This window comes from Acanthochromis polyacanthus, chromosome 11 (genome assembly GCF_021347895.1).
Source record: "Acanthochromis polyacanthus isolate Apoly-LR-REF ecotype Palm Island chromosome 11, KAUST_Apoly_ChrSc, whole genome shotgun sequence".
Taxonomy (NCBI): domain Eukaryota; kingdom Metazoa; phylum Chordata; class Actinopteri; family Pomacentridae; genus Acanthochromis; species Acanthochromis polyacanthus.
Window position 1 is genome coordinate 920785 of NC_067123.1, and position 14176 is coordinate 934960.

The 14176-nt window shown below is 39.4% G+C and overlaps 1 protein-coding gene across 3 annotated transcripts; it reads right to left on the minus strand.

The window, feature by feature from the left end:
* Positions 1 to 2144: 2144 nt before the first annotated feature.
* Positions 2145 to 11669, minus strand: LOC127536217 (zinc finger protein OZF-like). Of its 3 annotated transcripts, none has more exons than XM_051955986.1 (5): positions 11500 to 11668; positions 10906 to 10984; positions 9159 to 9242; positions 4946 to 6061; positions 2145 to 4577 (listed from the first exon to the last, which is right to left on the minus strand). In XM_051955986.1, the coding sequence occupies exons 3-5, from the start codon at positions 9174 to 9176 to the stop codon at positions 4320 to 4322; spliced, it is 1392 nt and encodes a 463-aa protein (XP_051811946.1). In that variant the 5' UTR covers positions 9177 to 9242; positions 10906 to 10984; positions 11500 to 11668; the 3' UTR covers positions 2145 to 4319. The 3 variants fall into 3 exon arrangements, with proteins under 3 accessions (XP_051811946.1, XP_051811943.1, XP_051811944.1); XM_051955983.1 differs by having other exon boundaries at positions 2145 to 4580; XM_051955984.1 differs by lacking the exon at positions 10906 to 10984 and having other exon boundaries at positions 2145 to 4580; positions 11500 to 11669.
* Between the last annotated feature and the right edge of the window lie 2507 nt (positions 11670 to 14176).

Consider the following 14176-nt stretch of genomic DNA (forward strand, 5'->3'; position numbering starts at 1 on the left):
AGAGGCAAAGGAGGCAACAGCACCGGGCTGTTCCCCTCCCCGGGGCTGGGAGACCCAGTGACCCACTACAGCCTGACCAGACGAGGGTTTTCCATCACCACCATACCACAGAGAAGACAGCTGGGGCGTAAGCACTAACGTTCCAGCCAATTCCAGAGATAGCTGCCAGACCACGATTGGCTTACAGGACTCCTCCGCTCCCCCCTGCCGAGGGATAAGATCCTTTTGTCCACAAAGAAGACTTCGTACCGAGTCCTCCGGACAACTGAGTGCTTTTCCCAGACGCAAGACAAGACCGAGTGATACGGTAGTGGCCATGCTGTTTGCTCTCTCTCCTAAATTTAATAATTAGAGAAGATTGTCAGGTACGCTCAATTTATTTACTTTAGTCTCATTTTTAATCAGAAATAATTAATTGTTTTAATCATGAATTGATGCTGTGCTCTTGCTAAAATTTGCTTAATAAAAAGCTGTATTGTATTTAAAGAGAAGCCTAATGAAATTATTATAAAACACTGAAAATCTGCATAGTGGTAAAAAGTTAAGTTGATTGTGTGCATTCAAACTAATGGTTCTTAAAGGTTACTTAGTCCAAAGTGAGAGTGTTTAAACATTACCCCTGAGGTTAGTTCTTTCCAAACCTCTAAAACGAACCCAGGAATAGCACCAAGTGCAGGCAAGTCCTTAGAGAGCAGCTGACCGATAACGAATGTGTATGATAGATCAATTCTACTACTTAGAAAGGCTGCTTGGTGGGATAGCATTTATCAGATAAGAGGGGTGAGACATTCGGATGCAAGGCAGTTAGAACCTGGGCGAGTGTCTCTCGATTCCAGCTTAATTTATTCTGCTGAAACCTGTTAGGTGAAAATACTAATAGGCAGATAGAATCTAACCCTTTAAACGGAGAGCTGGACCAATTTTAACCTGAGGCAAGGGTTAAAAAAGGCTAGACTGGCGAACAGCCAGTTTGAAATAGTGAGTTATGCATAAGAACAACATAAAGAAGAAATTCAAAGTTTTTAATCAGTAAATGTTAGATTATATTTTTAATCTATTTTGTGTACTTGATGAAAAACATTTCATAAAAGAAACCTTAATAATGATGCCTTTTAATGTTTTAACCCTCCTGTTGTCCTCATTTACAGGCACAAAAAAACATTGTTTCCTTGTCTGAAAAAAATTAAAAAAATTCAGCAAAAAAAAATCCCCAAATTTCTGAAACTTTGCAAAACCTTCAGGAAGAAAATTTCAGTAATTTCTTAAAAGTTTTCTTTGCAAAAAATCCCCCAAATTTGGCAAGAAAAATGCTGTAAATATTTTCCAAAAAATAAGTAAGAATCTTCAAAACAATCAGTAAAAATCTTCAAAAAAAATCCTAAAAATATCTAAAGTGATTACATACATTTCAGTAAAGCTTCTAATATTTTCTTTAAGAACATTCACATAAAAATCAACCAAAATCCAGTGAATTTCACTGGATTTTGGTTGATTTTTTTGTGTATGTTCTTTAGAAATATTTTTAACTTTTTATTTCCACCTAAAAATGTTCAAAGATTTCCCAAAAATGTTGAAAACATGGACATCAGAAGTTTCACTGTGAAAATATATATTTTTCCCCACATTTTCAAACTTTAAAACAAGTCCATTTTGACCACAGGTCAGGGTTAATTAGTCGTGTAAGAAGTTGAGTGCAAGTTAATTTTTTATTTAGTTAAAATATATATTTTTTAGTTGTTTTCTAATTCTCCAGGATTAAGGACTGTGTAGAGACCTCTAGGGGGCAGTAACCAGCACCTACTATGATGTTCTCCACTAGCTTGAAGCAGAGGGATTCCTCAGCATGGCCAGATGAACACACCAAGGCTGAATCCCAAACCGCCCCCGACACACTCCCCCTACACTACCGAGTGTCACTCCAAAAGAAGTCACACTCGGAGCTGTGGAGGGCACCTATTATTGAAGGGGGAGGGTATAAATACGATCGTCAGGAATGGGACGCCCTGTCGCCTCACCGGAAAACAGAAGACGTCATCGCCATGGTAACACAAAGACGCCTACTGTGCATGGCTGTAGCGCTGTGGCACAGGTTGCAGGCAATGATGTAGGGGCTACATTCTGCTTCAATAATTTGAAGTCATCCCACATGTTTTCCAATCCTATTATCTGGCATTTCAAATCCAACAAATGAATGAATAAATGAATTCTGTCAGTTGTGTTCAAATTTTAAGGTGTCAGGGGGTGCACAATTAAATCAAACGTCAGCAGAGAAGAAGATTTGTTTCTTTTGTTTTATCTTTTTTCACCACTCTTTTTGTGATGTTCTGTCAGTGTGAAAAAGGCGTGGGAGAAATAATGGACGCATGTGGAACTCACATCAATATGTTTGTTTCCTCCTCCATTTCGACGTTGCACTTCCTGAAAAAGTTGTCCAGAGTGAGCATCGATGCAGACTCGCTATTTAAGGGCTGAACAGTCCACTCCCCCTCCGCACTACGTGGTTTGGGACGGCCCTTAATATGGAGGACCCTCCGCGGGAACGCGCAAACGGAGGGGTAGTGTGTAGGGACAGTGTGTAGGGGGCGGTTTGGGATTCAGCCGTAGTGTGTAGGGATAGTGTGTAGGGGGCGGTTTGGGATTCAGCCCTATTGTGTTTCCACTTCGTGTTCCTGCCACACCTGCAGGATGACCTTCATACTTGTGGCAGTGGTTGGACAATCATCCAATCAGAACGCAGAGCCACATGACACCCAACCAGCTGTGGGTGCTGGGTCGTACACATCACCCAATTCCTGGAGCAAAAAACACAGAGCGACATGCAAATACAATGTGATTTGAACCAAAACAAGATTCTTGTGTTTTAACAATATTAGAGGGCAAGAAAAGTGAACAGAGAGTCAGAAGTCTCTCACTGGAAGACAATTTCTGACAAGAACAACCTCCAGGAAGAATTCAAAGGATGCTTTTCCTCACATTAAGAGTCTTCCTTACTGGAGCCGCTGAGAACTTGGACATTGCTGTGTAATTTCTACTGAGAAACTGTTCCAAACAAGAACATGAGTGTTGTTTCCAGAGCAGTTGTGGCCTGTGTTAGGACCATCTGAAAGACAACGTTACAACTGCAACAATGGAGCACTGATGCTGGAATCAGAGATTGAGGTTTTTCAACAGTTGAACTCCGTTTCAAATCACTGACCATCTCCCAAAAAACTTTTTTTTAAATCATAAACTATGGATATTTCTAATGGTATCCATGAAATATTAGCTCAGTATGTCAGATACTTTCTTAGAGGTTTTTCAGTGGACTGTAGACCCAGTTTCACTCGTTTTCATTTTCTCACATTGAAATTTGAGGCTGTTTGATGATGAATATCTCAAGAACAATTCTAGATAAAAGCCTGAAACCTTCACTTGTTTGTCTTGCTAACATCAGCAGATCAGATTGCTGTTAAATACAGCAGTGGAAAAAAGTTTTTGGACATCCCATACATTTGTGAAATACCGCATTAAGAATCACTTTGAGGTCTTCAAGAGTCATTTATTTTAGTACAATCATAAAACTAAACACATCCTAAAAAAGACATTAAAAACTGAAAATTGACTGGTTCCATAAAATGAGAAATTTGGTAGAATTTAGTTTTGTTAGTTTTTCTTGTAAACAACAAACAAAAAAGACTTTTCAACAAATATTTCATGATAACATTTAAGATTTTGTAAATATTTTCAGGGTGTCTGAAAACTTTTTTCCCCTCACTGTATCTGTCAAAGCATGAAAATGTGCCGTTATAAAAATGCCACCATCTCCAGACACATATGTGGTCATGGTTCCATGATACCAATGTCATGGTAATGACTGGATGCAGCTAATTTACAAAGAAATGATTCTAAACTACAAGTCAGCTTTCAAAGATTGGACTTTTCATAGAACACTTCATGTTTTTATATTTCAACTCACACATAATCAGAGATTAGTTGATCTACTTGTTCAATATTAGAGATTCTTCATCATTGTCCCTGGATGGATGGATGGATGGAAATCCTAAGGCCAGTAATCTCCTAAATTAATTAGGATTAATCATCAGAGAATCACTGAACCAGCTCTGCATCTAACGGCTTCCTGCAGCCCAGAGGGATCTGAAGAACGATTAAGCTAGTAATTGAAGAAATTTGCCCTGCTGCTCACTGCCTCCATCCAGACATCTATCCCTCTACCACTGATAATTCATTTAACTGAGTAACCACTTTGAATGGTTTAATTAATTTACCAGTCACGTCTGTTAATGACAGCTTTCCTCTTAATGGATGTTGCAATGAAGACACTAAACAAGAAATGAGACCTGAATTCTGTGAAGCCGGATCTCAAGGACTCTAAGTTTGTGGAGGACTTCATCAACTTTTACTGAACCCTGCATGGAGAAATCTTCTTGGCAGGGGTTCAGTCTGTGTCCAGTGTCCATACGCTCGTGTCGGTGTTGGGCTCCTTGTTGGTTGGACGTTGGTCCAGACTGGTCAAAGCAGCACTGTTCACCATTGGCAGAGTGCTGACAAGTCTGAGAGTTTTGTCCATCTGTTCCGTTCTGCTTGGAAAACAAACACAAACACAGAGAACGTCAGTGTTTCCTGCAGCATTGAAGAACTGATGCCTTGCCTGAGATAGAGAGCACCCCAAATGACATCTGAAGACACTTTTACCTGTTGGAATTTAACATTCAGTTGTCTGATTATGTCAGAATTCCTAATCTAACCTACATCCCCAGATTAACCTGGACCAGATTTCTGTGTCAAAATCAATACAGGTTAGACTGAACGATAGCTGATAATGTGTTAACAGAATTCAACTGACCACAGTTGATCAAAACGGTTTTGAAACAATTTTGCAGCAATATCCAAAATTATCCAATACATAATTGTGTGTACACTGTGACTGAGACCAGTCTTTACATACCTCACTGTGACACTGATTGAATGCTTCCTTTCTGGTGTGGATCTGCTGGTGTTGTTTCAGGGAACCCAAAGTTGTAAAAGTCTTCTTACACTCGTCACATCTGTATGGTCTCTCCCCAGTGTGGACACGTTGGTGAACTTTGAGGTTTGCAATGTAGCTGTAGCGTTTCCCACACTGGTCACAAAGGTATGGTTTAACCCCAGTGTGGGTCACTTCATGAGCTTTTAACTGTGAGTACAATACAAATGGTTCACCACAGTAATCACATACGTAAACATCATGTCCAGTGTGGATGCGTTGGTGACGTTTTAAGCTCTGTTGGGAGCTGAAACTTTTTTCACAGGAGTCACAGTGGGACCGCTTTCTACCAGAATGGGGGCATTGATGGATCAACAACTGTTCATGTTGAGTAAAGGTTTTCACACACTGATCACACACTGATAGTGGTTTAACTCCACTGTGAATGAGTTGATGATTTGCGAGATTACACTTGTGCGTAAAAGCCTTTCCACACTGATCACAGCCGAACAATTTCACTCCACTGTGAATGAGTTGATGTCTTAACGTACTCTTGTGAGTAAAAGCGTTCTCACACTGATCACAGCTAAATGGTTTAACTCCACTGTGCATTAGTTGATGATTTCTTAACGTTCTCTTCTCAGTAAAAGCCTTTCCACACTGATCACAGCTGAATGGTTTAACTCCACTGTGAATGAGTTGATGATGTCTTAACGTACTCTTGTGAGTAAAAGCCTTTCCACACTGATTACAGTTGAATGGTTTAACTCCACTGTGAATGAGTTGATGTCTTTTTAAGTGACTCTTCTGAGTAAAAGCCTTTCCACACTGATCACAGCTGAATGGTTTAACTCCACTGTGAATGAGTTGATGTCTTTTTAAGTTACTCTTCTGAGTAAAAGCCTTTCCACACTGATCACAGCTGAATGGTTTCTCCACAGTGTGAATACATTTGTGAATTCTTAGCTTTGTTGCTGTGATAAAAGTCTTGCCACATTGCTCACAACTCAGTGATTCATCTCTTTTTGCTGTTGTTGCTGAACCATCCTTATCCTCCTCAGAGGTCCGACATCTCACTCCATTGCTGTGTTTACATTTCTGTAACAAAAGACAAAGATAAAAACAGAGGCAGTGATGGAAAAGTCTCAATTCCATGTAGTTGGACACGAGGCTGAAACAAGATCAAGAATCTGCAGACATGCTAGCAGCTTTGTCATTACAAACTTAGAAATGTATCAACAGCACACTCACAATGTCAACAAAACTATTTTCACAGGCCGATAGTTTTCAGCTTTCTGCACGGTAGTTTTAGAATATTGAGTAGTAAAATCTGTCGATCACCGTGAAAAGCAAAGCAGAGCTGGGACTGATGGGATTGTACCACCTGGATCTCTTGATCCCCAGACTTTCCGTTAAGTAACATTACTGGAGAAATGTACAATATGAAAAGCATACAACATCAATGTCCAGATTTAGGTCTTAATGGCAGCAGGGTCAATTCAGACCACCAACACTTTCTCGTTTCTCCTAGGGGATCAGATGTTGATACCAGTCCAGAAAAGATGTGTAATTCTGCCACTGAATTCTGGATTTGACCCCAACGACACGGGCAATTTGTTGTGCAGCAGTTACACAAGCGTTCACCATCAAACAACAAAAGCAACAAACAGTACCACCGATGGGTTACCCTTTCAGGATCATGTATTGTCAGTACCATTTGTAGCAACCCCATGATTCAATGTTGTCTGTTTAAATTAAATTTCCTAAAAGTCAATAGCAGCGGCACATTTCATTGTTTGAACTGTAATGTCTGTGTTTTTTGTTTTGTTTTGTTATATACGCATAAGTATGTATTTTGTTAAAGGCCATATTACAGGCATGGTAGTTAATACCTGTGGAAACATGTATATGGCCTGATTGTTGGATCTATTGTTTTTGCTTGGAAAAGCTATAAATAAATCATACATTAAAAAAAAAAGGCCACCGATGTAATCAGCTAGAGGACTTTTCTTTGGTCTGCACTGTTTGAGACACCAGATTACATTGCCCACATCAACAAAAGGGATTCTGTGGAGAGGCTGACATGAGACAGTTTTTAGTCTCAGCATGTTTAGCCCTAAAATCATGGGAGTCAAACCTGACATAAAAACTGTTCAGACTTTGAGCCAGCTCTAAATCAGAATTATAACCACTGAGCTGAACTCTCTCATTGACACATTAATTAGTTCCAGTGATCAGATTCATGCCGTCCCAGACTGAACTGAGGTTGTTCATTTTGAGCTGAGACTCAAGTTTGTCTTTGTATTGTCTTTTGTGGGTCCTGATCTCCAACTTTATTTCCTTCTGTCAGTAATACAGATTTAGTGCATTTCCTTCTCTGAAGACTGTTTTCTTTCTGTACAGTAGGTCTTTAAGCTTCTTAGAAAGCCATGGCTTAGTGTTTGGATATAGTTTAACAGTTTTTTCAGGAATAACACTGGTTTCACAGTCTGTGACCCAGCTGCTCACAACATCAGTCGGTTCATCAATATCAGCTGAGGACTCCTTAAACACGTCCCAGTCAGTAACCTCCAGACATCCCTGCAGAGTGTGACAAACTTTCACTCTGATGTTCTGCACTTTGCCTTGCTTCAGTACAGTGGTAGACAGAGATAAGGAGGATGCAGTTGTGGTCAGAGGAACCCAGAGGAGAAGCACTTTTCACATTGTTCTGACAGATCAAACATTTCGTCTCATCTAGTGGGGCATGTGCTGTACTGATGGAAGTCTCTCAGTGTGTGTTTTAGTGAGCAGTGGTTCATGTCTCCCAGACTGATGTTAGCTGCATCCGGGGAGTTGGACTGAAGTCTCTGGATGACCTGATGGATAAGCCCACAGGTATTTATTTCACTGGCCTTTGGATAGATATAGAGTCACAAATATCTGGGGAAATTTCTGAGGCAGATGTGGAGGGCACAGTGAAACAGAAAGCAGTTCTAAGTCAGTAGTGCACAGTTTTTCCAGGACAGTGTCAGATTTACACCAGCGCTGTCCTTGTCCATTTGGAAGACCCACTTGAGCCCAAGCTTTCATTTGCTGGCTGATGTTGCTTCAATAATTCCACATAATGTTCTATCCTCTTGATGCCATCTATTTTGTGAAGTGCACCAGTCCCTCCTGCAGCAAAAACATTCCCACAACATGGTGCTGCCACCCCCATGCTTCACAGTTGGGATGGTGTACTCAGGCCATCCTCAGCCAGCATCTTCACAAGGTCGTTTGCTTTTGTTCTGGGCTTGATGAGCACATTTCCCTCCAAAACAATTCTAACCTTAACCAATCTCCATCTTGAGCAGTAGGATGGCTTGACATTCCCATATTGTTGATCTATGCATGTAATTGTTTGGACAGATAAACGTAAAACCACAGCAATCTGGAAATTGCACCCAAGGATGAACCACACCTGTGGAGGCCCACAAATGTCTTCCTGATGTCTTGGCTGATTTCTTTAGATTTTCTAATGTCGTCACACAAGGAAGCAGTGTGTTTGAGGTCTGCCTGAAAATACATCTTAATCTATCTAAAGCTTTCAAAGTCAGGACATCATTATCTTGAAGGAATAGCAATCTTAGTGTATGCAAACTTCTGATTGTGAAGAAAGTAATAAAAATTCTCTCAAAAAAAATCTCTCTTTCATTATTCTGGCATTTAAAGATAATTTTGGTCATCTTAACTGACATAAAACAGGAGAAGCATTGCCAGATTTAATGTCAGATCGTGTAAATTAAAAAAAGGGTTATGTGTCGTTTATACAGTGTAAGTAAACTTCTGGGTTCAACTGTCTGAATTTCTTGAGAAGGAAAAGGCTGGTAAACTCACAATGCTCAAAAGTATTATTCTCTACCAAAGAAAATGCTGCTCTTTACCTTCCTGAACAACTTGCTTGAAAAACAAGACTTTTCTTCTGTTACTTATCTTCATCACCATGTAAGACATTTTCAGAAAGTATGATCAGCAGCTAGTTCAGCCTCAAACAAAAAACAAGCAGCTTCCTAGCAGTCCACCATTATATCCTCAGTACAGCTGCTTCTGCAGAGCTACATCTCTCCAGCCAACGTCACCTGGCTTTGGTCGGCCCATCTAACCAACTGGAGCAACTTTACACATTTTAAAGAACAAATGAATGATAATAATGTTACGGTGGTATGTTTCTCACTTTTTGTGAAGAATCCATGTTTCCTCCGTTGTTGAGCTCAGACTAAATGGCTGCCAACATTCCTCTCCTCCTCCTGCCAATCACCTGTCACATCAAACACATCTTCATTAGGATACCACTCTATACACAAGTGTCAGAGTGTCCCATATGTTCATCAGCCAACACAGAGGACACATTTCAACTCAATAGTTCACTTTTAGCTCTTTTCAATTTCACCTAAAACTGATACAAATGAACTTAAACTGTTAAAAATAAGGAACACAGACAGAAAACAGACATGGAAAAAGAGAATAAAGAGAACATAAAGATGCTACTGCAGGTGATTCAAGACAGGACTGCTGGTAGAAAACTGTTCATGCTGTAAGTTAGTGAATGTATTTTACTGCTCAGTGTTCTGTTTAAAGGCAGCTCTCACTCTCTGTTCTTTGCACTCTCCCATAGTGTCAAGTGTCCTCCCACTTTCAATGACAGGTGATTCTCATCAATGATTTTTCTCACAGTTTGTGCAGTTTCCCCACTTGAAAAAGGATGTTTCATCTACCCAGGATTTGAGCAGGACTCCACTCATCAGACAGTTGCTTTCTTTCTTTTCCCTCTTTTATTTTGCAGTGGTCGCAAATTCTTGAGATACAGAGGTGGCAACTTCCATAAGTCCATACGTTTAGTTGATAGATTAAGGTGAAAAACCTTTAAACAGAACACAAAAGGACAATGTTGGCATTACTGCATTCAGCAAATAGTAACAACCATTCCTCATGGACATTTTCACCACATTGGCAAATGCTACTCCACTCAATTTATGTTTGTCAACCTCAACACCACATAAACTGAAGCGACAAATCATGGCATGAGCAATATTCAACCCAATACTATACCACACATGAATTTATCTGCATTTTAAAGAGTTGATTTTAAATCACAGTTTAATTACTCTGAGCATTTTTATCAAAAAATGTTTTAACCATTTTATACTTTTTACTTCATAGTTTTAAAATGATTTAAAGTGCATAAAGTGATTTTAAAGTGCAATCCTTTCCAGATCCAATGGGGAGTGCCAGTGTTTACAAACAGTGACGTCACGAAGTCACGTGATTACCGCGCCGGTTGGCAAAAGGAACCAGACGAACAATGGCTGACGATAGCAATGCGAGCTATCCTTCCATGCAATTGCCCGATTATGCTCAATCCTTACCACCTGAGGCCCGACAAAGATATGTGAGTAAGCTGAGATATCAAGGAAACAGTAAAACCTTGCCAGATCCCTACAATTTGAAGACTGAGTGGGTTGAAGATCCGTCATTGTGGCCGGACATTTCCTTCATTTATTTTTACCTGATTGACACCCCTGGGCAGTTCACCCTGTTAATCTTCTACAAGCTGTCAAAGAAATGTCAAGAAGTTGCTGTATTTTTTGTCTGCAGTATGGCTTCTATGTGACAGTAACAGACCCACAGCATTGGTGATCAAAAATAGGACAATTCTAAAAAACGATCGCTAGACACATACAGAAACAAATATGGTTACAAATATGAGGCTGCTGGCTTAAGGAGATGTTATTGAATATGCTTCATTAGACTTTAGGATACTTTCATCGCCTAAAAAGCGATCGGTAACACATGACAACACTGAACCAAACCCAAAGTGTAGAGATCGCTTCACGCGAAGGATGCAACACTAAATCAATATCTTTTGGTAAATAAGCTCAAAGTTGGACATACTAAAGATGCTAAACTGTTGAATAGTTTACCTGAAGAAAAGTGGGAGCCACAAACACGATCTCTGCTGCTTACTGGGGTCCACTTTTTCCGGCTGCCATCTTCTCTCTCCTGAAATCGGTATCCGGTGAAATTTCAAGCCTGATCCTTTCTTAAAACGCTTAGTACAACCAACAACTACACATGATATTACCATTGTGGTAAATATATGTGCATTTTCATTCACGAAAAGCAATAAATTTACGTATTTGCTCCAAACACGATACTGTTATCGTTGCAAGCCGTTATGCTAATGCTGGTTCTTGCCAACCGGTAGCCATTTTGTACCACGTGACCGTAACAAATGACGACATGCTAGCACTACCCATAAATACATAAAAACCCACCATTACAAACAGGATGAATTCACTGGTCTTAGCTGGAACCCTCTAATTAGCACCAATTAGCCTGCAATCTTATTTTCAACTGAACAATTACAAAACACACGGAAATTATTGGTAAGTTGACAGCAAGCCGCTCGTGGCTGACGCCGATCTCCGTGGCTAATGCTAATGCTAACACATACTGCAGTGGTACACATCGGCAGCTTAAACAGTCTTTTAGAGTCTCCAGAATTCTGCTCTTACCGGCTGCAACCCGGATTTTGGAGATGAACGCAATCCTGCACAGTTTGCCGCAGATCTTGATGCTTTCCCAACAGAAACTCACGGACACTTTGTTTGAACGCGGTCACTTCGTCTCACTTCCTCCTCAGTGCTGCGTGTGTCCCCTTGTATCCCGCCGGTGGCAAACTTGCAGCCGCAGATTGTTTCCGTCCCAGCTGAGTGTTGGACCTGTGCGTAAATGCTTCTCCTTTGAGTTTTCAGCTCCTTCCAGTTTGACTTGACACATAGACTGCTTTGCACTCTGTGTCACCTGTACCTTCAGAACTCTGAATAAAAGAACAAAAGATTTATTGCAAAGAACAAAAAGGTTTTGCCTCCACAGCAGCTTGTTATGAAAATGATTGTATTTGATGATTGAATGTTCTTATTCATTGTAATACTGTGTGATGTGTGCTAAAAGAGAAACAAGGACACGAGCTATCATCAATATTATTTCATCTTACATGTCTAATTTTAAAAAAATATGACATTATATAAATATGCACTACTGTTCAAAAGTTTGAGGTCACTTAGAAATGTCCTTTTTCTTGAAATCAGTTTTTCCTGCAGATAAATCAGATTGGTTTGACAAATGAAATGAAGCAGTTTATTATTATTATTGTAATTATTATTATTATAACCTTTATTTAACCAGGTTGTTCCCATTGAGATCCAAGATCTCTTTTACAAGAGAGACCTGGCCAAGATTGGCAGCACATAAAGTTTCAACACGTTACAAATACAGTTAAAAATACAAATGACATACAATTTACAATTGGATTTTAAAAAATTTGGTTAAAAGAGTTCAAAAGGATTAGTCAAACACTTCAGTTAAATTGGACATTTGCACTCCTGAAGCCTGGGTGTGATGGAGTTTATCAAAGACTTAAATACATTCAGAGATACCAAACTTTGGAGTTTGAGCTCTGATTGCAAAGTGTTCCATGTACTTGGAGCAGAAAATCTAAAAGCTTTCTTCTCCATTTCTGTTCTGACCTTAGGAACAGTAAAATGTAAAAAGTCCTGAGATCGGAGACTGTAGGACCTATTAGATGGAATTAAAAGAAGTGATAAATAAGATGGAGTCATCTGAAGAATGGCCTTGTAAATCAGCACAGACCAATGGCCAAGCCGGCGCACATATAATGAAGGCCAATTTACTTTACTGTATGAGACACAATGATGAGTTGAAACTCCACAGTTTGTAATAAACCTCAGAGCACCATGAGACACACAATCCAGCATGTGGAGGCATTGATCGGAGGCATTCATATACAACACTTCACCATAATCATTTATCGGAAGAAAAGTTGACTCTACCAGTTTCTGTTTCACTCTGAAGGAAAAGCAAGACTTATTTCTAAAATAAAATCCAAGTAAAAGCTTCAGTCTCTTTACAGTGTATTGAATATGTGCCTTAAAGGACAGGTTTAAATTCTGAAGTTCAGACCCTCCAGTATTACTGATCATAGAGGGAAACTAACATGTAGAAATATGAAGGTTTAGAGCCAACAGTGTTAGAAATGATGGAGAATAATCAGATTCATTTAAATATTAGTATTAAAACGATCACAAATAGGAATAAAATGACCAAGAAATGGATAAAGCGACCAGAAATCTGCATAAAATGACCGACATATGAGACAGAACTACCACAAATATGGATAAAATGACCAAAATATGAGATAAAACTACCACAAAGATTTAAAAAAATGACCGAACTATGCCTCATAACCGCAACAAATATGAAAGATTACAAAAATATGACTCAAAACTATCACAAATATTGTTAATCTTGGTTTATTTGTTGATGATTTATCAGTATTGTTATTGATTACTGATGGTTGCAGGGACAGAGGTTTGTGTGTGAGTCTCTGCTGCCATCTAGTGGTGGATCAACAACATGACTTTTCCCAGATTGAATCCCAGAGAGTCCTGACTTGTTAGTTGGATCAGAGAGACTTCCAGTAAGATGGAGCTCTGAGCAGCAACACTTTCCTGAAATCTTCAAACGTTCCCTCATAGTTTGTTTCATCTGAAGTTTAGTCTAAATAAATGAAGTGTAGGATTTTGAACAGAAAGGAGACTCATTTTCTCTTCCTTTGTGGATGTTTGGATCACCACTACTCATTGGTACCAGGAAGAAAATCCTAGAAGCTGTCAATCTGCTCACAGACAGGTTTGATATCCAGGAAAAACACATGGAAGAGCTGAGCAGAAAAATGGAGGAAAAGTGCAGCCTGGTAGCAGTGATGAGAGAGGAGGTTACCGAATACAAGAAGAAAAGAGTGGAGCTGGAAGAACAGGTGGGAAAAGTGCAGAAAGAAGTGAAGACGCTGACTGAGAAATGACACCAACAAGAAACTCTATGAGAAGAGAATTTAGAAGCAAACACCAACTGATCATATTTTAGTGAATTGTGTTCCTGACCAATGGTTGGATAGACTCCCTACCAAACATGTGGAGCACAAATACAATCAAAACATCAAAACATTTGGCACAAATGGAGACATAATGATCCTAATTTCAGATGTTTTCATGGATCAGGTCAGGATTTTTTTTTTTAAATAAAACTTTTAAGGAATTATTGTAATTTTCTTTCTGAAGGTTTTACACATTTTCAGAATTTTGCAGAATTTTTTGCTGAATTTTTGGATTT

Excerpts from the sequence above, each read along its gene's own strand:
- LOC127536217 (XM_051955984.1), bottom strand. Across the intron at positions 4,581-4,945 it reads TCAATCAGTGTCACAGTGAG|CAGAACGGAACAGATGGACA; the intron begins GTATGTAAAGAC and ends TTGTTTTCCAAG.